Raw genomic sequence first — 23091 nt, 5'->3', positions numbered from 1 at the left:
GCTCCTCCTGCCCGCGGCTGGGCGCGCGAAATGTGCAAATACTCTTTTTATCTGTTGCTCATTCAAACGCCTTACCATTGTATAACTGAGTAAAAGAAAGATACTCCAAAGATAGAGTGGCATGTTTGACAGTGCTCCCAGCCTCTCCACCAAAATGAAAAATAAAGTAGCACACACAAATGATACACATTATTGAAATAGTATACACCACGCACAATGGATTATTTGAGGAAGTTTCGGCTTTTCTGAGGAAGTTTTTTTTAATATTTGAATTTCGTACTTTATCATGTTACTGTTACGATTTTCTGGTGGTACTGGGGCCTCACATATGCTAAGCAAGCCCTCCTACCATTCTATTCCAAACTTTTGTCTTTAAAGTCCCAGCGTACTGGAATCCCAAATATTCCTGATCCCCCATCTGCATCCCCACCCAGACGGGTCCTAGGGCGCGGGTTCCTGGCTCTCCCTCATCCCTGGTGGGCTCCCAACTCCGCCAGGACTGCAGACATCCGCCCACAGTAGCAGGACCGGACCGAGCCGCGACCCTCGCAGGGTACAGCAGTCTCCGAACTCCCAGCTCCAACTCTCCGGTGCCAGCCTTGCAACTTCATGCTCCGGCGAGGAGGGCCTATTTCCCCGGCCCGTTTGGCGGAAGGATCCCGCGCGCGGACGCAGGACCACTCAACCGTCTCCGCCCAGGTTCCGCCCCAAGTCCCGCCCAGCACAACCAGACCCCGCCCCTCCGCCACCAGTCCCGCCCCATCCGCCATCAGCCCCTCCCCATCCGCCAAGGCCCCTCCCCCTCTCTGCCGCCCTGTGGACCCTCAAAGAAGTCCCGGCCGGCCGATGCACTCCCGCGCGCTCATTCGTGCGCCGCCCGAGGCTGCTCTGAGGAGTTGGCGGCCATTTTGTTCTTCTCGTGGTTCCAGTGGCGAGAAGAAGAGGAAGCCGGGAGCGGGGCGGCTGGGGGGGGGAACCCGCCGCGGCTGCTGGTGCCACCGCCGCCGCCACCACCGCCCGCGGGGCTCGTGGTGTGAGGAAGAAGGACAAGTGGGGCCCGGGTGCGAGCCGGCGGCGGCGCCGCTCCGGCAGGGTCAGCGGCGGCACGGCGATGGCGGATATCGATAAACTTAACATCGACAGCATCATCCAACGGCTGCTGGAAGGTGAGCGCGGCGCGGGATCGGGCGAGCCCGGGGCTGCGCGGCGGCCGCTCCCCGACCCGGCGGCGCGGCCCGGAGGACGCGGCCTGCCCTGGACCTGGCCGCACTTTTCCCGGCCACACCGAGCTTCCGGGTGCCGGCCGTTGTCAGAAGGCGCTAGGCTCGGGGTCTAGGGAACGGGCGCCACCGGGCTTGGGGGCCCCTGTGGGTTTCCCCGACGTTTTAAATCCGCGTCGTGCGGGGTCCAGGGACCCATCTGTGCGACTTGGAGAGCGGCGTCCGCGCGTTCCCGGGCAGCGAGACCCGCTCCATTACATCTCTCCAAAGTCACCCCCCCTCCGGCGCTCTTCCTCCCGGAGCGCTCAGCGCGCTCTTCCCTGGAACGTGCATCCTCAGCACACCGACCCAGCCCCAGCAAGGGTGCCGAGGATCTCTGTATCCCTATTTTCCGGGTCCCAGCCTCGTTGCAGAGCTCTTTCCGTGCTTGTTCGTCAGATTATTGCCATGAGGATAGGGGACGCTTCTGCATTCTGTCAGCGCCCTGCCAGGTAAGTACAGTTATTTGGAAGTGTTTCCCAGGAGAAACTTAAAAGACACCAGAGCCCTGTCACTGCAAGGTCACAGTTAACAGCTTTCAAACCCCGGGGATCCTGAAGCTAGAACCGGCTACGTTATGCTGTTAACCCTTTAGGAACGCAGGAGATGGATGCCCAGTGGCTAAGGAAAGGTTAAAAATAAAGCTTTTCGTTTTGGCCTGCTTTTAGGGCTTGGGAGGGCGGGAGGGCAGTGGATTCCTAGAAATGGGAGGGGTTCAGATTTTACTCAGACACTGAGCTCTGTTCCTCTTAAATTTCAGCGCATATCTTCTAATGCTAAGTTGGAAAGCAGTCAGATCTTCTTTTCTTGATTTGGGATTCTTGATGTGAACCAGCACTTTTAACTACTTTTGCCCAATACAGTTGGGTCGTATATTTCTGAGTAACCGGGCTGAAAACACCAGAAATTTGTGTGTTTTCGCTCTTTTATTCTTTTGTTTTATTGAGACAGGATCTCATGTAGCGGGACTGGCCTTGAACTTCTGCTCTTCTGCCACCCAAATGCAGGTTGATAGCCATGTGCCACCAAGCTTGGGTTTTGCTGTGCTGGAGGTTGAACCCTGGCCTCTTGCATGCTGAGCAAGAGCTCTACCAATTGAGATAGATCCACAGCCCAGATTTTATTTTTAATATTTAAAACTGCAGATATTTTTAGCTGTAATTTGTCCAATTAAAAAAAAATGTTGTTGGCTGGGTGTGGTGGCGCATGCCTTTAATCCCAGCACTCCAGAGGCAGAGGCAGGCGGATCTCTGTGAGTTCAAGGCCAGCCTGGTCTACATAGTGAGTTCCAGGATATCTGGGGCTATAGGGAGACTCTGTCTCAAAAAGACCAAAAAAAAAAAAAAAAAATTGTTTTGTGTGTGGGTGTACATGTGCCACAGCGCACATGTGGAGGTCTTAGGACAACTTGATGGAGTTAGTTCTCTCCTCCACATTTATTTAGGTCTGGGAATCAAACTGAGGTCATAGTCCTTGGCTTGGCTGAGCCATCTTGACAGTTTCCCTCTGCCCCCCCCCCTTTTTTTTTAATGGACACAGTCTCACATTGTAGCCCAGGTTGGCCTCTAACCCAAGATCCTCCTGCTTCAAGTGCTGGGGTTGCTGATGTATGCCATGCCCTGTTTGTATGGTGCTGTGGATGGAACCCAGGACTTCATGCCTGCTAGGAAAGCATTCTACTGAGCTGCATGCCCAGCTCCCTATTTTCCCCCTCCCCCACTTTTCTTACCTGCTTGCAAAGTAACAAGGAAACTTTACTCAAAAGCAAAGTGATATTATAGATAAGAAATAAGAAATACTCCATAAAGAATGACAGCAGACCACATGAGAAGAGAGTATTTTTTTCTTATTAATAATTCCTTATTAAAACATAGTATGTTGCATATGAGACTAGATTCCCCCCCCCCCCCCCCTATTTTCTTTTTGAGACAGAGTCTCTCTGTAATCCCAGCTGGCCTGGAACTCACTTTGCAGGCAATGCTGGCCTTTGAACTCACAGAGATCCGCCTCTGCCTCCTGAATACTGGGATTAAAGGCATGTGTCACCACACCTGGCAAAGACTAGATTTTTAAATATTTTGTTGAAATTAGTATGATAAAACCCATTTAAATGCTTTGAGAAGAAGCTAGCTGCATAGTGTGTGTGTGTGTGTGTGTACTTAAGTTTCTTTCTGTTTGTTCATGGAAGTAAACTTGGCAGAGAGACCATAGAAAATGATCCATTGAGGATATGTATACATTTAAGTTAGTGAATGCTGATCATCTCTGCTTTGTCTTTTTTTTGAGACAGGGTCTCCTTGTAGCCCTAGCTGTCCTGGAACTCACTATGTAGACCAGGCTGGCCTCAAGCTCAAAAAGATCCGCCTGCCTCTGCCTCCCAAGTGCTAGGATTAAAGGCATGCGCCACCAGCCCGGCCATCTCTGCTTTTTGTTATGCCTTCAAAACCTCTATCCCGGGGCTGGAGAGATGGTTCAGTGGTTAAGAGCACTGACTGCGCTTGCAAGGGACCTGGGTTCGATTCCCAGCACCCGCATGGTGACTATGAACTGTCCTTAACCCCATTCAGTTCCAGGGGAATCCAAAGCCCTCTTCTGACCTCTGCGTCATTGCACGACATGGGTACACTCACATGCAGGCAGTACACTTGTACATACAAAATAAAAATAATGAATAAAATATTTAAAAAAAAAACTTATCCCAGCTGGGTGTGGTGGCATAAGCCTCTGATCTCAGCACTTAGTAGGCAGAGGCAAGCAGATCTCTTGAGTTGGAGGCCAGCCTGGTCTACCTAGTGAATTAAGATTTAAGTAAATCTTGGGACTGGTGAGATGGTTCAGCTGGTAAAGGTGCTTGCTGCCAATCCTGAGGATCCAAGTTGAGTCCCCAGGAGCAACATGATGAAGAGAACTGATTCCTGAAAGTTGTCCTCTGATTACCACACTTCCACTTGGCAAATGTATGTATACCCACACACATGCACATGTACACACATAAAATATGTAAAAATGAAACTTTTTAAAAAATGTTGAAAAGGAGAAAATGTTTTTGTTACTTAGGTGTTTTTAACGTGTTAAAGAATTGATCTTGGGGCTGGAGAGATGTCTCGGCAGTTAAGAACACTGGATGTTCTTGCAGAAGACCTGGGTTCAAATACTAGCACCCGTGTAACAACTAACAACTGTCTGTAACTCCAGTTCCAGGGGATCCAACAGCCTCCTGTCCTCCTCAGGCATTTCAGGACAAAGTGCACTTAACCTACGTGCCTGCAGGCAATACATGCATACACATAAAATAAAAATAATAAATAAAATTAAAAAATATGTTAAGAAATACAAGTTTATCTACATAATTGAGTTCCTGGTCAGCTGAGGCTACAGGAAAACCCTGTCTCAAAAAAAGAAAATAAAAAAAAAAAAAAAAAAAAAAAGGAGTTGCTCTTTGGCCTGTTGGATTGGCTTTTACCTGCTCTGCTATCTCAACACTCTGGAGCCTGAGGCATAGCAGTTCAGAAGTTCCAGGCTCAACTGAGCTAGGTAGCAGACCCTGTGTATAGTGCCCTTCCCCAGAGAGTTTTCAAACTTGAGAAGTGGCTCATTAATAGTAAAAGGTGACTAAAATGTCACCTCAAAAGTGGTCTTAGCCAGGTGTGATGGTGTACACCTGTAATCTCAGTACTTAGGTGGAATTGGGAGGTCAAGGCTAACCTCTGTACATACTTAGTTCATTTGATGCCAGCCTGGGATACATGAGACCCTGCCTAACAAAACAAAAGGAAAACTAATGGGTTAGTTTAAATCTTGAGCGCTCGCTTCTCAATCCACTCAGTAGCATTTCTTTAAGCCGAGCATCACCCTGTGGCTCATGCTGGCTCTTTCATCCAGCTTCCTTGTTGCTCGTTAATGATTGTTATTCCTTAGCATAGTCGTTATCTCATTGGATTATTGTGTGGTAAAACCTAAGTGATTTTTAAAGAGAAAGTAAACTAGCTGCGGATTTAGTCTGCTGCTTTGTGTTGAGCCCCACAAAGAGCTAGCATTTTTCTTGAGCAGTGAGTGATTATGATTTACTTCACATCCTGGTTTGCTAGAAACATCTCTTGTGTTAAAATATCATTGTCAGACTGGCTGCAAGACGGTGCAAGACTGTAAGCTGCTGACTTGCTTGCTTCAGTGCTTTAAATGCTACTGTGCCCTGGCTACAGGCAGAATGTTTGCCAGTTCTTCCTCTCTGAGGGCCTATGTGAACATGGTGTTCAGATAGTCTGAAACCTTTAAAAAAAAAAAAAATAGTGTTTTCAAAAGGCAAAGCCCCTGGTCCTAGACATACAGAGTGGAGTTTGTTGTTTAAGGGTATCTTAAAACTGAGCAAAGAAAACACTGTAGATCATTTTAACAAAGACATCCAAGTTGTGCAGTTCTAATTTCCTGAATTACAGAAGGGTGTGTGTGAGGGTCTGCCTCCCAACATGGGCAGGTGTATACCCATACCTCGCTTGAGAGGAGGCAGACAGGACTGCCTCACAATGATCTGCACATCAGTGGGATCTTTTAAGTGTAAACTATACCGTGGAAAAGATGATTCCTAAAGCCTGCATCACCCTTGCTTGTTGAGATGGAAGGTGGCAGTCCAGTCTTGGGCAGGAGACAGGACGCTCAGGAGAGACCACCTCATGGGGAAGCTAAAGGGCTGACCTTGCAAAGCTCATGGTTGTCAGTGCTGAATTGGAAGTGGTTTTATCTTCAAGGCCCTGTATCTGCTTTGCAGTACACTAGCCTGGGTGAGGAAAAGACGGATAGTATGTGTACTTCACTGCTTCACTTGATTTATACTGGGGTTGCTAGAAGATCTTATAGACTAAAGGAGAGATGTCAGGGTGGGAATTGCCCTTTGGTTGAGGAAACCCCAAAGTCTTGTTCGGTTGAAACAAGGAGAGATTCTGTTTCTTTGAGCTGAAATTCTGGAAGGAAATTTTGCCTGAAGGTCAAAGTCATGTGTCAGAAGCAAGAAGGAAAGATGGTGTATTTATAGGCTTTGATTTAACCCACAACTCCAGTTTCAGGTTCACTGACACCCCTTTTCTGGCAAGGAGTTGGGTATCATTAAGGCTTAGAGGAAATGGAAACTCATAATATGTAGGGTCAGATATAGAAGATATTTGTACTTACTGAAATGTGTGGTATTAAGCTGTGGAAAGGTTAAATCTTTTTTTCTTTTGAGACATGATCTCTTGCTGGATTCCAACTCCCTATGTATCAGAGAATGATCCTGAACTCCCGCTCTTCCTGCCTCCTACCTTTTAAAAATATAAATATACAGGACCCCAGCTGGGTAAGGGTAGTACAGAAATAGTTGATGGTTTGGGAATAGAATTCTTCCTGCTGCAAGAAAAAGGATTCTTGATTTAAAAAAAAAAATGTGTATGTATGTATTGCCTGCATGTAAGTGCACCTGTGTCATGCAGTTCCCATGGAGGTCAGAAGAGGGTATTGGGTCCCCTGGAACTGGAGTAGTTGCTAGCAACCATGTAGGTGCTTAAACATATTTTATTTTTATTTTATGTGTACAAGTATATTGCCTGCATGTATGTAAATGCACCTCTGTTGTTCAGTGCCCATGGAGTTCAGAAGAACTGGTGTTACCGATGGTGGTTAGCCACCATGTGGGTGCTAGGAACAAATCCCTGGTCCTCTACAAGAGCAGCCAGTGCTCTTAACTACTGAGCCACCTCTCTAGCCCCACTTGATAAATTTTTTGTGACTTTCGTGTTTTGTAGAAGATCATTTGATTGTTTGTGGTAAAAGTTCAGTGTTGAAAATATTTACTAAATTTATTTTTGGTTTGGTTTGAGATCTTTTTCTAAATCTGTCAGATACCGTGAGGGTAGTGATTCATTCAGGTAGATTTTCTTTGAGGCAGGTTCTTACTATGTAGCTTTGGAATTTACTAGGCAGACCAGGCTGACCTTGACATCACAGAGATCCTCCTGCCTCTGCCAGTGCTGAGTCTTAAGGTATGCAACCACCACAAGTGACCTAACCAAGGCAAATTGTTAAGATCACCACCTGCCTGATCACCTGTGTTTGTGCTAGTCTTGGGTTTGGGGTTCCAAAGTAATTCATCTGGAACTTTTTTTTTTTTTTTTTTTTTGAGAGGGAGATTCTTGTATGTTTGAGGCTGGCCTTGAACTTCAGAGCCTTTTGCTACCTAGCTGGGAATTACAGGTGTTCCCTACTGCTGCCATGCCTGGTTTTATGCTGGGATGGGACCCAGGGCTTTGTGCAAGGCTTCTGCCAGTTCTATAGAGAAGGCTTTCTAACCTTTGGTCTCAGCACTCAGCCTCCTCCTGCACTCTGCTTTGGTTGTGCTGGGGGGATGGGGGGGTGGAAAGTCACTGCTGTCTGAGAAATGTGGGGCTGTAAAGAATCGTCAGTAACATTCTTTGTGATCTTTAATCAGCTTGGTTTTGTGTGTGTGTGTGTGTGTGTGTGTGTGTGTGTGTGTGTGGTGTACTGATAGATTAACCACATCAGTTCCTCACAGCAACCTTTGCTGTTAGCCACCAGAGTACACTTATCAATCTCTCCCTCTGGTCTTGTAGTCAGATAAATAAACACATTTACTAAAAAACTGCACTTTGAGTCTATGGTGATACTGTAATGCATTGCCTACTGCTGTCCATATGGCTATGGTTTATTTCCTGCAGGGCCAGGGTGTTTAGCCTTCTCAGACCCTGTCCTGAGAATCTTCTCTTCCTCATTGGGGTATTTGAGATCCCATAGGCATTTGTTTATTGAAACTTTTTTTTGGCCTTTTTGAGATGGTCTCCCTGCAGCCCCAGCTGGCCTGGAACTTGCTGTGTAGACCAGGCTGGCCTCTGCCTCCCAAGTGCTGGGACTAAAGGTGTATGCTACCATGCCTGGCTCGTTTATAAAAGCTCTTTTCTGCAGATTCTGAACTGCTACTCAGAAAGTGTCATGAGATCACAACCCCTAGGTTCCCATCAAAGATCTCCTTTCTGTGGCTTTCCTCACAGTGGAGAAATGTTGGTGGATCTGAGCAGAGCTTCACTGTTTAGTTTCTTTGTGGCTAATAGTGATAAAAATTCAGGCTTTTGTATTTTCTGAATCGTATGGAAGGCATTGTTTTCAAGATGGAGGGGTAGTTCTAGTCACAGAGTTTATTTTTAACTGTAGCAGTTTCAGAGTCTATCCATTACCCCACAAGGATGTAAGTAAGCTTCAGAGGATGCATGGCTCTTGTCCTCTTGTGTTGCTGAGGTACCGAGCACTTCAGCCTGGCACACACAAGTGCTTAACAGCTGTTCTACTAAGTGTTTGGAACATAAGTATTGGTCATCTTTTTGGTTTTTGGTCTTTTTGAGACAGGGTCTCCCTGTAGCCCCAGTTGGCCTTGATCTCAAGAGATCATCTGCCTCTGCCTCTGCTATGTACCACCACACCCAGCTAGTTTTGATTATCTTTAATGGGTTCCATGTCTCAGTCATTTAGTGCTCCCCTGTTGTAAAGGGTGCATTAGGGTTTTTCTGCCCCCATCACATAAATTTTCTTAGGGTAGTGACTGTATTGGTGTCTCAGTAGTATGTCCTGTGACAACTCCTTTGATTTGGAAGCTTAGTTCTATCTAGCACATGCTTAAGGGAAGGTTCTTGCATGCCCTGTGGCCTTGGAGCTAGTCACTGGTCTCTAGCCCCTGACTGGGAGCCAGGGGTAGTGAATAGTCCCTACCTAGCACAGTGCTGGCAGACAGTAGATGATGAGTGTTAGCTACAATGAAGAAATCATTCTGTTTGATTCTGTTTGATGGATGCTGAGGGAACTAAAGTGGATTTTTATGTTATTTGCTGATTTGGCAACTTTTTTTTTGTTGTTCTTTTTGAGATGGTCTCCCTGTAGCCCCAGCTGGCCTGGGAACTTTGTAGACCAGGCTGGCCTTGAACTCACAGAGATCCATCTGCCTCTGCCTCCTCAGTGCTGGGGCTAAGGGTGTGTACCACCACGCCTGGCTTGATTTGGCAACTTTTAAGAAACACCTACTTGGACTGCCAAACCCATTTTGAAGAATGTAGTCTGGTGTGTGTGTTAATTCTAAAGCCTCAAGTCACAGGAAAGATTGATCCAGGCTTCCCGTAATAGATTGTGAGCACTTGCTGTGCCCTGCCTGGTTTGCATACCGAAGAGAGGGTTGCTGTAGTCTACTGGGAGACCCCTGAACAGGCAGAGTTGAACTGACAGTTATTATACAAAGAACAGTGCTTGATGGATGGCGACCAGGTGTTGTGAGAGCAGTTCAAAAGGTGGGGTACACACTCCAGGAGGGGGGAGTCTTCACTAGGGCAAAGGGAAGTCTGGGCTGTGGAAGGTGCTGTAGCACTGGCTGCTTTTATAATTTGTTTCCCCTTGAGTTATGGCATTTAAGAAGCTTTGAAGCTGTGCTACTGAACGTTGAACACCATTCTTTAGATGTAGTCAATCTGTATTTGTTCAGGAAGAAAATATACATCTCATTAAGAACTTTAAAATTTCTAGTATTGCAGGGCATGGTGGTGCACGCCTTTAATCCCAGCACTAGGAGGCAGAGGCAGGAGGATCTTAGAACTAGGGCAGCCTGGTCTAGGGAGTTCCAGGCCAGCTGAGCTACAAGGAGAGACTGTCTGGAAAAAAGTAAAAGTAGTAAAATTGTTAGTATTGCTTTTTAGTAATATCTGAACTCCTTTCCCATTCAGAATAAACTGAAAAATAAGCCAGATAGGGTGCTGCTCACTTGGAATTGTGGGGAGGGAGGCTGGCACAGGGCTACTGGAAGAGGATCATGTAGCTACATAGTGAGACCCTGTGTCAAAAGAAAAAACAGATTAAGAACTAAAACTATCATACAGTATCTAAAGGTGTCAGTGGAAGCTCTCAGAACCAAGGAAGAAATGTACATTGACATCAGTCTTTCTGCAGTAGCATCATAGAGCACAGCACAGCAAGGCCTTTCAGCTATCCAATTATAAATCAAATGTAGAGTCTCCTTAAAGACTTAAGAATGGGCCTCTCATTCCCAGGTGTGGAACTCTGCTGAAGAAAATTCCTATTGAAACCAGAAGCATCCAGGAGTTCCCTCCTAGCCAAAAATAAAGTTTTCTGCTGGGCAGTTTGCCCAGGTTTCCGGCTGACTTATAGAATCATTAGTGATTGGAGTTTTCTGGCTATTGAGGCAGAGATCCCACTATCTTTCCACCAGGAGTGCTTTTTTGAGTTTTTTTGGTTGTCTACAGAAAATTGCTGATATTCTGATGGAAAAGAATGCTTTTGTTGCTTGGTTGCTGTTGTGTGTTTGCTGTCTTTCCTCAAAGATTTACTGCCAGTTTACTTTCCCTTAAAACACAAGCCTGAGGGGTCATGTACACCCATAGTCAAGGTCATTTTCAGTGACATCACCCAGCCTAGTCTACAAGAGACACTTGCACGCCCTCTCCTGATGTGTATATATGTACACACACAAAGAGGGAGGGAAGACCAGCAGCCATCTTTTAGTTGAGTTATATTTATAGTCAAGTGATTGTCCTAGAGCTCTGTAGAGCCCGTTCAGCTTCCTAACAGGCTCTCAGTCCTGTCTCAGTTTTCTCTTTTGTACTTTGAGTTTGTTCTTCCTTGTCTTTTCTTGCTTATCGTTTTTCATTGGAAAAATGTTGCTTTACACACTGTTCTACTTCTGCTCAATTTGTTCCTTCAGAGAAGTTTGGGGTTCTGTGGCCACGCAGGCTGAAGGCCAGCTTTCTCTCGGGTGCTGTTTCTCAAACGTGGGATGCAGCCTTGAATTGAAAAATGTTTCTTTCACTGGAGAAATTTTTATTACTCTGTTTTATAGTTACCTAGATGTTTACAGAACAGAAAACTACAGCAAACCCAGTAGACTTTTTGTTGTTACTTAGCTGTTAGGCCAAATAATAATTTTAATGTCAAGTCTCCCAAACCAACAAGATTTAAACTAGCTAAATAATTTATTCTGGATTTTGCAGTTCTTCTAAAAGAAAATCAGTTGATACTGGTTTAATGGTGAAAAGATGCAGCCTCAATTTCTTCCTTAGTCTGATGCTATATTTTACTTTAGTTCAGAGAATGCCCATCTCTATCAATCTTTTGCATAAACATGCAGAGTCTTGAATACAAGCACAGTGAGGGTAAGCGAGCTTCTGTACCAAGTAGACGTGGCCAGTAAGCAGCCCTTCTGACTTGCCATTTCCAGAAGGGGTCACTGTGTCACTGTAGATATAGGTCCATTCAGCAGTTCAGAGCTGTTTCTTTAATCCTTGCTTAATCACTGTCATATCTGTTATAACTGGAACCCAAACAGGTGTCTTAATTGCCTTGCCCCTGCTTCCTGACAGGTGGGCTGTTGGAAGGCCTTCCCTGAGGGTGGTGAGCAGAGTTCCATGCTCTGACCCCCAGCTTAGTAGTTGCCATTCCTGGTGCTGTGTGAGTTCTTCCATTGGGTTTTCATCTGTTCAGATGTCTGGGAGACCTTTCTCTTAGTATACTCTGACTTTCTCTGTTGTGCACAAGCATGATCGTAAATATAATTGCAGCCTAGAGAGGATGCAACAAAATATATACAAAGAACCACTGGGTTTTCTTGTATGCGCATGTGGATATGTGCAGAGGCCAGAGGACAACCTGGCCTGTCATAATAACTCGGAAACTGTCTACTTTGTGTTTTGAGACAGGATCTCATTGACCTGGAGCTTTTCATGTAGGCTTGGCCCCAGAGATCTGCTTGTCTCTGTCTCTCGAGCACTGGCATTACAGGTGTGCTCTGCCAGGACTAATTATTTTTTGTTCTGGGGTTCAAACTTAGGTCCTATGTAAGGCTATCTCCCAGCCCATACAGCATTTTTTTTTTAATGAAATACAAAGGGCACTCAGACTTTCATAATGAGAGACCAATGAATGAAGGCAGAAAGTTCTGAGCATTTCTAACATTTTGAATTAAATAGGTCTAAGGACAGATTTGATGACAATGTGACATCTGTGAGTTCATTCTCACCTTAAAGAAGCTTGGAGGCAGAAAGTGCTGTCCTGGTAGGCAAGGCTACTTGTTTGTGTTGGATGTGGCACAGAGTGAGACTAGGAGCCATGAGCAGGGAATGGGACTCACTCAGGTACATCTTCACAGGCAGGGCCAAATAGACCTCTGCTGAGGTTGCTGTGGGAGGGGGGTATATCTTACTTGACTTGAAGGATTCAGCTTTTCTCTTTTTTTAAATATTTATTATTTTTATTTTATGTGTATGAGTGTATTGCCTGCATATATGTGAGTGTACCTGTGTCGTGCAGTGCCGCGGAGGTCAGAAGAGGGCTTCGGATTCCCCTGGAACTGGAGTTAAGGATGGTTTGTAGCTGCCATGTGGGTGCTGGGAATCGAATCCAGGTCCCCTGCAAGAGCAGTCAGTGCTCTTAACTACTGAGCCTTCTCTCCAGCCCAGGATTCAGCTTTTTTAAATGCTTGCCTGCCATCTTTAGATTCCATTTCAAATCATGACCAACCAGAAAGTTTCATCTCAGTTTCCCATCCATCTAACTTACATTTTCCTGGGCACTTAACATTTTATGTGAGGTTGGCTTTGACTGCTGATGATGTTTTCTCTCCTGCAGTGAGAGGGTCCAAGCCAGGTAAGAATGTCCAGCTACAGGAGAATGAAATCCGAGGACTGTGCCTGAAGTCTCGAGAGATCTTCCTCAGTCAACCTATCCTGCTAGAACTTGAAGCACCACTCAAGATATGTGGTAAGTGCAGCACTAATTTACCTTTGTGTACACAGCTGACCATCACCTGAGGTCAAGGACATGTAGGTGACCTTCATACTGAGTAATAACCTCAAGTGAAAATAGTAGCTGTAGAATCAGTGTAGATTCTGTTTCTTGCTTTGGGGTTTTTAAAAGTTGTTCCTTTGAAAGGTTATGAGCACTACAGTTAAAAAGGGAACTTGGTCTGGTATGGTTTGTCTTGCACTTCTGTACAGAGTAGCAGCAGGTCCTTTCTACATGCGCTGTAAAAACTACACAGCTAGTGTGAGTGTTGAGATGTTCTAGCATCTTTGACTCCGCAGGTCGTTTGAAGTGAGATGCTCTATGGTTTTATCTGGCAGAAGTTGAAAGAAGTTGATACTCAGAGACTGTCTGCTGACATAGGCCTCTGAGGCTGAGATCTGCCGGTGATCAGCTGACTTGAAAGGGAACGGAGTTACTTGGCAAGAAGGCATGCAGAGACATGATACTCTACCACAAAGTTAATTAGTTGAATTTTGTGGGGGGGGAGCTCCTGGACATACATGTTCTCGTAAACTTATGGTCAGTTGAACTAAATTTGGTACAAGATTAACAGTGTCAGCTATCAAGCTCTTACTGTCAGAAGCCCTTGCCACTGCAATGAAGGCTTAAAGGAATCTTGCCAAAGCTTTGTCAATGGGCTGAGCTGTGCAGATGGCAGCACTGATGACATTCTCATCTCCAGGTGACATCCACGGGCAGTACTATGATCTGCTTCGACTGTTTGAATATGGTGGCTTCCCACCAGAAAGCAACTATCTGTTTCTTGGGGACTACGTGGACAGGGGGAAGCAGTCACTGGAGACAATCTGCCTCTTACTGGCCTATAAAATCAAATACCCGGAGAACTTTTTTCTTCTCAGAGGGAACCATGAGTGTGCCAGCATCAATAGAATTTATGGATTTTACGATGAATGTAAGTACTTCCTACGTATAAGGACACATGGCTTGACAAAGGTCCTTTGGCATCAGCTGAGCCGTGGTTGCTTTTCTTAGATTGGTTGAAAGTTTAGATATAGCGTCACCATCTATGTTCTTTGGTTCACCTGCTTTTCTCTTATTTTATTTTTTGGCCTTTTGGGGGGGGGGTCCTTTTGAGACAGTATCTCCCTGTAGCCCCAACTGGCCTGGAACTCACTATGTAGACCAGGCTGGCCTCAAACTCACAGAGATCTGCCTGCCTGTGCCTCCCAGGTGCTGGGGCCAAAGCGATGTGCCACCATGCCTATTTCTCCTATTTCCTAAGGTAGAAAGTGAGTGCTGCCCTGGACCCAGGTGCTGAAAAGGTCACTGTTGCAGTGTGGCACATGACTATTCTTAGTGCAATTCTGAGAACCTGTCCAAATTCCTTTGTTTTTCACAATTCATTGAGACATTTCCTTCCATACAACCCATCTGTCTAACACAAGTCATTGGTTTGTCAGAAATTGAGTTGGGCAGCAGCACTGCAGCCCCATGCAGCATTGGTCTGCTCTGGATAACTTCTCCTTTCTGGGGAATGTTGTGTAAGTAGAATCTTGCAGTGTCAAAGCAATTTGTTTTTTGGATGTATATTGTAGTTTTCCTGTAGCACATCTGTACTTAGAAAAAAAAATGCATTAACTTTTTTTAAACTGTCCTGAATGGAAAAGGCAAAATACTTTTTAAATCTAAATGCTATTTTTTTTTTTAAATTTGTGTGTGTGTGTGAGGTGGGAGGGGTATGTGCCTCAGACAGCATAGATCAGGAGAAAACTTGAGGGTCGAGTTTTCTTCCACCTCTACTTGTTTTCCAGAGATCAAACTCAGGTTGCCAGGCTTAACACAGCAACAGTTTTCCTATTGAGCCATCTTGCTGACCTTAGTTTTGTTTTGTGTTTTTTTAACAGTAACTTTTTGTATATTTTGACCTATTTTGAATTATTTTCCCTTGTCTTGAGATGTTCTTACTATGTAGTCCAGGTCAGCCTCGATCTTGTGGTGCTCCTCCTACCTCAGCTTCCTGATTTCTGGGGTGCAAACACACACCTCATACTAACTCTGAGTTGCCTAGAGAAGCTGAAATTTGAGCTCATTGTTGACAAATTACATTCCCAAAGCCTTGACTTTCTTTGGTAGAGGATTTGGATTCTAAGCAAATATAAACTGTCACAAATTTTAAATCCTTGCCTCTACCATCCTTTGTGCTCAGCATTTCTGCCAGGAAAGAAGAGGGGGTTTAGGTTGGAGTGGAGGAAGGGCTGTTGAAGAAGTCAGGTGACTTAGCATTTGCTAATGTGGTGGAGCATACATATACAATTTGTGATAAAGCCAGCCCAGTTGGTGAGGGCTGGCAGTGTCTACTCTCAGCAGCACCCAGCTTGCACTGAGAACATGGTGTTTTCTCACCTCAATTGTAGAGCTGGCTACACTCAGACTTAACCCTCCTACAGCCACCTTCCCATGTCTGGTTTACTTCAAAGGTCCATGACCTTGTGGTGCAATGGGTAAGATATCCGGGAGGGGTCATAGGTACTCTTGGGTGGTGAAATTAAAAGCTGCTTAGATGAAGAGCTTGCCATCAAGCCTGGTGGTCTGAGTTCAATCCCCAGGACCCACATGGTAGAGAAGAGAGAACCAACTTCTGCAAGTTGTTGGTCTCTTTGATGTATAGCCTTATGTTTGAGTGGTGGCAGTTTCTGTTTGTAAGTAACACAGTGACCTTTAAAATGGCTTTAGATCAGTGTTGGTTGATACCAGCTTTGCCTGCTGTATAATCTTCAGGACACCTTTTGTATGCCCTCCCCCGTTTCACCTCCCAGTGGGTGTATGTTCCCCAGCTGCCTGACTTGAGAGCATAAAGATACCCTTGACATAGGAAGCTGCCCTCTTGAGTGCTCAAAGGCACTTTAAAAAAAAAATTGTTGATAATTTTAATGAAATGAAAAGGGTTATTCATGTAGATTTCCATGGAACAATTTAAAAACCACTACTTTAAGTCATAGGCGTATTTCCAAGTGTTGTATGTCCTCTTCAGTACCCCTTTAGTTTTTTTAAAGTAATGTGGCAAAGGCGTTGGTGTTTGTTGTTAGGGAAACAGGAGTGCTCACTGGTTCTTATGCCCAGTGGAGCTGCCTTGAGACCTTATTACAGCCTCTGGCTCAGAATCTGGGATTTGAAAGCTTGGGGGGTCTTAGCATTTACCTTTGGGGAGCCATCTGTTCCTAGTGGTTCAAGGTGGCCTTTGGGAGGAGTGTAGACAAAAGGGAGAGTAGCCTCAGAGTTAGAGATGCCCAGAGGCAATAAGCAAAGGAAAGCAAAACTGGCTTTTGGTAGACCACCAACATAAATGAAAGATAGAGGAGTTGGAGTGGAACTGGAGTCAGCTCCAGAGGAGTTAGTAGACAGTGCTGCACGGGGCACAGAGAAGGCAGCAGCCCCCAGGGAAGCCAAGGGGAGGCAGCTCAGAAACCAAGCTTCAGCAGAGAACAGAGAGGGGACCTGATGGCTTTTGAAATAGGGGTCAAGGCCATCTGGCCTTGGTTTCTGAGTTGTCATTACTATCAGCTGTGTTGGCTATACACAGGTTCCCTTTAGCCTTTTGTCAGGAGAAATTTAATCTTCCTCCAGGGAAGGACAATGTGTGGGACAGAGGGAATTTGTAGCCTCTCGGGTGATGCGTGGTCTTAGTCCCTGAACATCCAGAGCCCAAGAAGAGGAGAGACTTGACTCCTGCAGAGGAGTAGCTGGGTGTTTGCCCCTGCCCTGGTCTGCCTGACTCAAGCTGTGGCTCAGAAACTCTGTTGCTAGGCCTGCTGTAACTTTTTTTTTTTGGTCTTTTTTGAGACAGCGTCTCCCCATAACCCCAGCTGGCTTGAAACTTTATATAGACCAGGCTGGCCTAGAACTCACAGAGATCTGCTGCCTGCCTCTGCCTCCTGAGTGCTGTGATTAAGGTATGTGCCACCACGCCCAGCATTTTTAAAAGTATTTTATTAATTTTGTGTGTATGAGTGTACTGCCTGCTTGTATGTAAGTGCACCCATGCCATGCAATGCCTGTGAAAGTCAGAAGAGGGCATCAGATCCCCTGGAACTGGAGTTAACAGGCTGTTGTTCAGTTAGGAACTGAACCCAGGTCCTCTGAGAGAACAGCCAGTGCTTTCAAGCACTTGAGCCATCTCTCCAGCACCCCCTGCTGTAACTTGAAGGAGTGGGACCACTCTAGACCATTGGATGTCCCTCTGTTCCACTGATGAAGAAGGCAGCAACTAAGGGCAGAGTCTTAGTGTAGGAACAAAGGTGATGCTTGAAATGCAGGAAGACCTGGGGCGGGGGGTACATTAGGCAATCCTCAGCCAATTAAGAGAACTTGGTACTTACCAAGGTTTATGAATGAGTTTTTAATTCAAAACATGACTTTTTGCTGCTAAAGAGCACCCTTCTGACATGTGGTTGAGGGGACATGGAATGTTCTGGGTACGTACAGACTGTTAGACATGAACATTCTGACGTGCCTGCAGTGAGCAGGCTGCATCCTCTGGAATCACTGCCTCCTTTTGAAGTAGTAGTGGCAGTAGATATTAACACTTGGGATTCCTCAGAAGGAAGATGGTGATGGCATGTGAAAAGTTGGCCATAATTGTCTTAGAACTCAGGAGCTCCCCATGTGATGAGATTCAAACAGAATGGGTGCTACCCACTAATTGAGAATTTGATGGCAGTCCCTATCTAAAATTCTGTTTTCGCACTTCGATGGAATTTTTAAGTATTTCGTGTGGAAATATAAATCACTGTCCCTAGATAAGATATCTTCACATGTCATATAGCTGTGTAGCTGGCCATTCTGAAACCTCCAGGATATAACAACAAGATCCTTGGGCCAGTGAGATGGCTCAGCCAGTAAATGTGCTGGCTGCCAAGCCTGAAAATCTCAGTTCTGTTCCTGGGACCCACATGGCAGAAGGAGAGAACCAATTCCAAGTTGTTCTGATTTCCATGGCACAGGTGCACACACATAGATAGGTAAGTAGATAGATAGATGATTGATTGATTAATTGATAGATAGATAGATTAGATAGATTGATAGATAGAATAGAATAGAATAGAATAGAATAGAATAGAATAGATTAAAAAATTTAAAAGATGAGCTGGGCGTGGTGGCACATGCCTTTAATCCTAGCACAGAGGCAGGTGGATCTCTGAGTTTGAGGCCCAGGCCAACTAGGGCTACAGGGAGATCCTGTTTCAAAAACAAAAATCTACAGATGGGCCTAAGAGTAAAGCTGCAGGGCGGTGATCTAGCCATCCTATATTTTTACAGGTAAAAGAAGATACAACATTAAACTGTGGAAAACGTTTACAGACTGTTTTAACTGCTTACCGATAGCAGCCATCGTGGATGAGAAGATATTCTGCTGTCATGGAGGTATGTGGCTGACTTATTAACCCAAGTAGGTTCAGATTCCTTCTGAAAGGTGGAACCAGTGCAGAGAATGTTCACTGGGGAGGACCACCTCTGTCAGATCATTCCTGTGTTACAGCTTGCCCACAGTGACACAACCAGGGTAATTTGTGTGGAAGTCTGAGAGAAGCAGTTGATTGGTTACAGGGAGTACTGGATTGGAAATAGAACATTTAGTATTTTTAAATGTAAACTGAGCTACAGTTAATCTGCTGAGCTGTGTGTTTGCTTGTGATCTACTTTTGCTCTTTCTGAACCTTTCTGACTGGGATTCTTTATAAAAGCTGTTTCGTTTTGTTCACTGCTGTGTGTGAGGTAATAAGGAAATTGCAAAGATGTTGGAGTTTGTGGGAGAAGAGGTTCAGAAATTAAGTTCTCATCAAAAAAACTAACATAAGGGACAGAAGAGATGACTAAGTGGTTAAGAGCACTGACTGCTCTTGCAAAGGACTTGGATTCAATTCCCAGCACCACAATGTGGCTAACAACTGTTCATAACTCCAGTTCCAGGGGATATGATGTCTTCTGACCTCTGTGATCGTTGCACGACACCAGTGCATTTACACATGCAGGCAATATACTCATACCCATAAAAAATAACAATTTTTTAAAAATAACATAAGGTCCAGGCGCGTTGGCACATGCCTTTAATCTTAACAGAGGCAGACAGTTCTCTGAGATCAAGGCCATCCTGGTCTACATAGCCAGTTTCAGGTCAGCTAGGGCTTGGGTCCGCAAGTGGAGATCCAACATAATATGTTAATGAAGCAAGGTCTCTGCTCTGTGGTTGCACTGGCTGTGTACATTGGGGTTTGAGAGTTTTGACTCAGGTGAGAACAGGCTGCATCATGGCTGGCCAGAGCCCAGGACAGCAGAGGCTCAGCCTTACAGCTGATCATCATAGTCACATTTACACACCACTCCATAGTGATGACATCAGTGTGTCCATTGTTCCTTATTCAGCTAGGGAGGCATGCAGAGGAGCATGGTTTAGAGTCACCCAGTGTTACTTTGTAGGATTCTGTGTGGAGGTAACTGTCACTGGTGTGTAAACATACCATACCCTACAGGTTTTCCAAGAAAGTAAATTCTTGTGCACATTAATTCATTTTGTGACATTTTGCTGTTTTCACCAAAATGAAGTAAACAGAACTGCACAGATCGGTGGTTTTAATAGTTCTGCTTTCTTCACTTTTTTCTTCTTATTCAATAGGTTTATCACCAGATCTTCAGTCTATGGAGCAGATTCGGCGAATTATGAGACCAACTGATGTACCAGATCAAGGTCTTCTTTGTGATCTTTTGTGGTCTGACCCCGATAAAGATGTCTTAGGCTGGGGTGAAAATGACAGAGGAGTGTCCTTCACATTTGGTGCAGAAGTGGTTGCAAAATTTCTCCATAAGCATGATTTGGATCTTATATGTAGAGCCCATCAGGTATTGATTTTGAATTTTACATGTACACTTACGAGCATGTGTGTGAGCAGATTCTCCTTGTTGATTTTGGTGGGTAGGTATGGCTTATTTATACAATGTGTCTGGAAATGACCTATAGGATCAAGCTCAGCGGGAAACTAAAGAGTGGTTTTACCTAAAATTCTTACCTACTTACACTGAGAAAAATTTTCTCCCCAAGGTGGTTGAAGATGGATACGAATTTTTTGCAAAGAGGCAGTTGGTCACTCTGTTTTCGGCACCCAATTACTGTGGCGAGTTTGACAATGCAGGCGCCATGATGAGCGTGGATGAAACCCTCATGTGCTCCTTCCAGGTAGAGCTGGGCAGTGCGGCCTTTCCTTAGCTTGCAAACTGCTGACCTCCAAAGAAACAGTGTTACTGTTCAAAAACCTGGAACCTCGGGGCTGGAGAGATGGCTCAGCAGTTAAGAACACTGGTTGTTCTTGCAGAAGACCCGGGTTCAAATCCCAGCACCCACATGGCAGCTAACAACTGTCCGTAACTCCAGTCCCAGGGGATCTGGCAGCTTCTTCTGACCTCCGCGGGCACTGCATGACACGGGTGCACTTACCTACATGCAGGCAATACATGCATGCACATAAAATAAAAATAATAAAATTTTAAAAAAAAAGAAAAAAACCTGGAACCTTTCCCCCAGTTTTGAACTTAAGTTGTAGTTGAGTTATTTAAATAAGTAAAAGCAAAACAGTATATTACTTCTATATTTACTCCTTTCCTACTGTAAATATAAAACCCTAATTAAATCATCCCCGGTGCACCTGTTGATATGACTAGTTTCACCTGCTTTGCTCTGTTCTTAGCTCTACCAAGCCTTGAGAAAATACTGTGACATCAGCTGTTGATGCTGCAAGTTGGCCTCAGTCTTTCTCTTTTTTGTTTCCCATGATAGACTTGACCCGTTTCAAGCTCACTCAGTCATGATTGTAAATGTAGCCTTGGAAATCATGAGGTAGATGTCAGCCACGTGAATTAAAGCAGTTCTTCCACTGCTTCCTGGGAAGAACTTCCCAAAGACTGCAAGAACACCATGGGGGTAGAGAAGGGCTTTTCAACAGACCAGGCTTGGGAGAGGGAGCAAGAGGATCTCTGAACTCAATTTGTTGCTACCCAGACAGAATAATTGGCCTATGTTTTATATATATGTATATCATGCCATTTCTTACAAAATGTTCTCATTCTGGCTTGGTCTGTGTTTATATGCTAGTGGGATGTTCAGAGTGTAGGGGCAGGGAGCTGGAGAGATGGCTCAGCAGTTAGGAGCACTGGTGGCTCTTGCAGAGGACCTGAGTTCAAGTCCTAGCACCCACATGGCCGCTAACAACCGTTCATAACTCCAGTTCCAGGGGACCCAACACCCTCTACTGAACTCCATGGGCATTGTATGACACTGGTGCACTTAGACACATGCAGGCAGTACTCATATAAAATAAAAGCAATAAATAAGAAATTAAAAAAATTTTTTTTGTATTTTTATTTTATGTGTACGAGTGTATTGCCTGCATGTATGTGACTGCACCCATGTCGTGCAGTGCCATGGACATCAGAAGAAGGCTTCAGATTCCCCTGGAACTGGAGTTAAGGACGGTTCGTAGCCACGATATCAGGGTGCTGGGAATTGAACCCGGGTCCTCTGTAAGAGCAGTTGGTGCTCTTAACCACTGAGCCATCTATCCAGCCCCAAGAATAGTTTTTTAAAAAGAATGTGGGGGCAGTGTTTTAACCAGCCAGAAACCTTTCTGAACAAAAGATCTGAATGGGATTGGAAAGCTTTAAGATTTTGGGTTGAGCCAAGTAAATCTCTTGTGTTCTAGGTCAGGTACAACTACACAGTTGAGACCCTGTCTTAAGCAACAACAAAGATTTTGGATTGAGTGTATTTCCTAAAGTGCTCAGTGTCTTTTTAATCTTTCCAGATTCTAAAGCCTGCAGAGAAAAAGAAGCCAAATGCTACAAGACCCGTCACACCTCCAAGGGGTATGATCACAAAGCAAGCAAAGAAATAGATGTCATTTGACACTGCCTAGTTGGGACTTGCAACATAGAGTATATAACCTTGATTTTTAAACTGTAATGTGTACTGGTCAGCTTGTTCAGATAGACCTGTGTCCGTGGGGGCCCTCCTGGTTTTGATTTACTGAATGGCATTTGCTGGTTATAACAGCAAGTGGAAGTTGCTTCATTCCCAAAAAAGTGTTTTTGTTTTTTAATTCCCTATTTCTTTTGCAAAACACTTTAATGATGGTGTTAAGCTGTACACCTCGGGACAGTTTATCCTGTCTGAAGGGAAAGTGTACAATTGCTCTTTTTTTTAAAATTTAGTATAAATGTTGAATAATGTAAATGATTGTTTTCTTTAGGATATAAAGAGAGCCCTAGGGTGCTCTGATCTGTACATGTTATTGTCATAAATGCATACTGTTGATATGAACCACTGTGAATAATTTTTTAATTTTCCAGTTTTGTTTCAAAGGGATTGCTTCCTTCCTCCTCATCGTCTTGTCATGTACAAACTAGTTCTCATGGCTCTCAGCAGCAGGAGTAACTCCCTGCCAGCAGCACTGCTAAGATGTGTATTTAATTAAAGCACACTCCCTACCTACCGTACACTTAAAATGATTAAAGCCATTCTTTAAATGTTTGTGAATCCTTCCTAAAGCCAAAGTTTCTGTCGGACTGTGTATTGACACACCCCTGAATATAGGCTGGCCGGCTGTGTACACAGGCCACCACCTCTGTGGGGACTCAGAAGCAAGTTTTTATTTTAAATAGCAGTTAGTAATATAGTGCTGGTTAAACTATTAATGATGAAAGTTAATGACATTTTGTACAATTTCCATATAGTCTATTCATTAAGTAATCTTTTTACAGTTGGATCAGGCCTGAACCCATCCATTCAGAAAGCTTCAAATTATAGAAACAATACTGTTCTATACGAGTGACCGATTATGCTTTCTTTGGCCTACATTCTTTATTCTGCGGTGAAGTTGAGGCTTATAAATCAAAACAAAGGAACTAACTTGCTGTCCACCAGTTTATACAGAACTCACAGTATCTATGACTTTTTTAAACTACGATCTGTTAAAAAGAAATCTGTTTCAAC

At 44.6% G+C, this 23091-nt stretch overlaps 1 protein-coding gene across 1 annotated transcript; it reads left to right on the top strand.

Annotated features, from left to right (window-relative positions):
- The first annotated feature begins 825 nt into the window (after positions 1–825).
- On the top strand, positions 826–22988 carry Ppp1cc (protein phosphatase 1 catalytic subunit gamma). The gene is made up of 8 exons (XM_008839401.3): positions 826–1166; positions 12918–13049; positions 13777–14007; positions 18372–18476; positions 19726–19949; positions 20149–20283; positions 21905–21965; positions 22860–22988. The coding sequence occupies exons 1-8, from the start codon at positions 1112–1114 to the stop codon at positions 22928–22930; spliced, it is 1014 nt and encodes a 337-aa protein (XP_008837623.1). The 5' UTR covers positions 826–1111; the 3' UTR covers positions 22931–22988.
- Positions 22989–23091: the final 103 nt, after the last annotated feature.

This window comes from Nannospalax galili, unplaced genomic scaffold (assembly GCF_000622305.1).
Source record: "Nannospalax galili isolate Female #2095 unplaced genomic scaffold, S.galili_v1.0 scaffold218, whole genome shotgun sequence".
NCBI classification, from domain to species: Eukaryota; Metazoa; Chordata; class Mammalia; order Rodentia; family Spalacidae; genus Nannospalax; species Nannospalax galili.
This window is presented reverse-complemented; position numbering and strand designations above follow the sequence as displayed.

Excerpts from the sequence above, each read along its gene's own strand:
- Ppp1cc (XM_008839401.3), top strand. The coding sequence starts at position 1,112 with ATGGCGGATATCGATAAACTTAACATCGACAGCATCATCCAACGGCTG. Across the intron at positions 13,050-13,776 it reads AGCACCACTCAAGATATGTG|GTGACATCCACGGGCAGTAC; the intron begins GTAAGTGCAGCA and ends TCTCATCTCCAG. Across the intron at positions 21,966-22,859 it reads ACCCGTCACACCTCCAAGGG|TTGGATCAGGCCTGAACCCA; the intron begins GTATGATCACAA and ends ATCTTTTTACAG.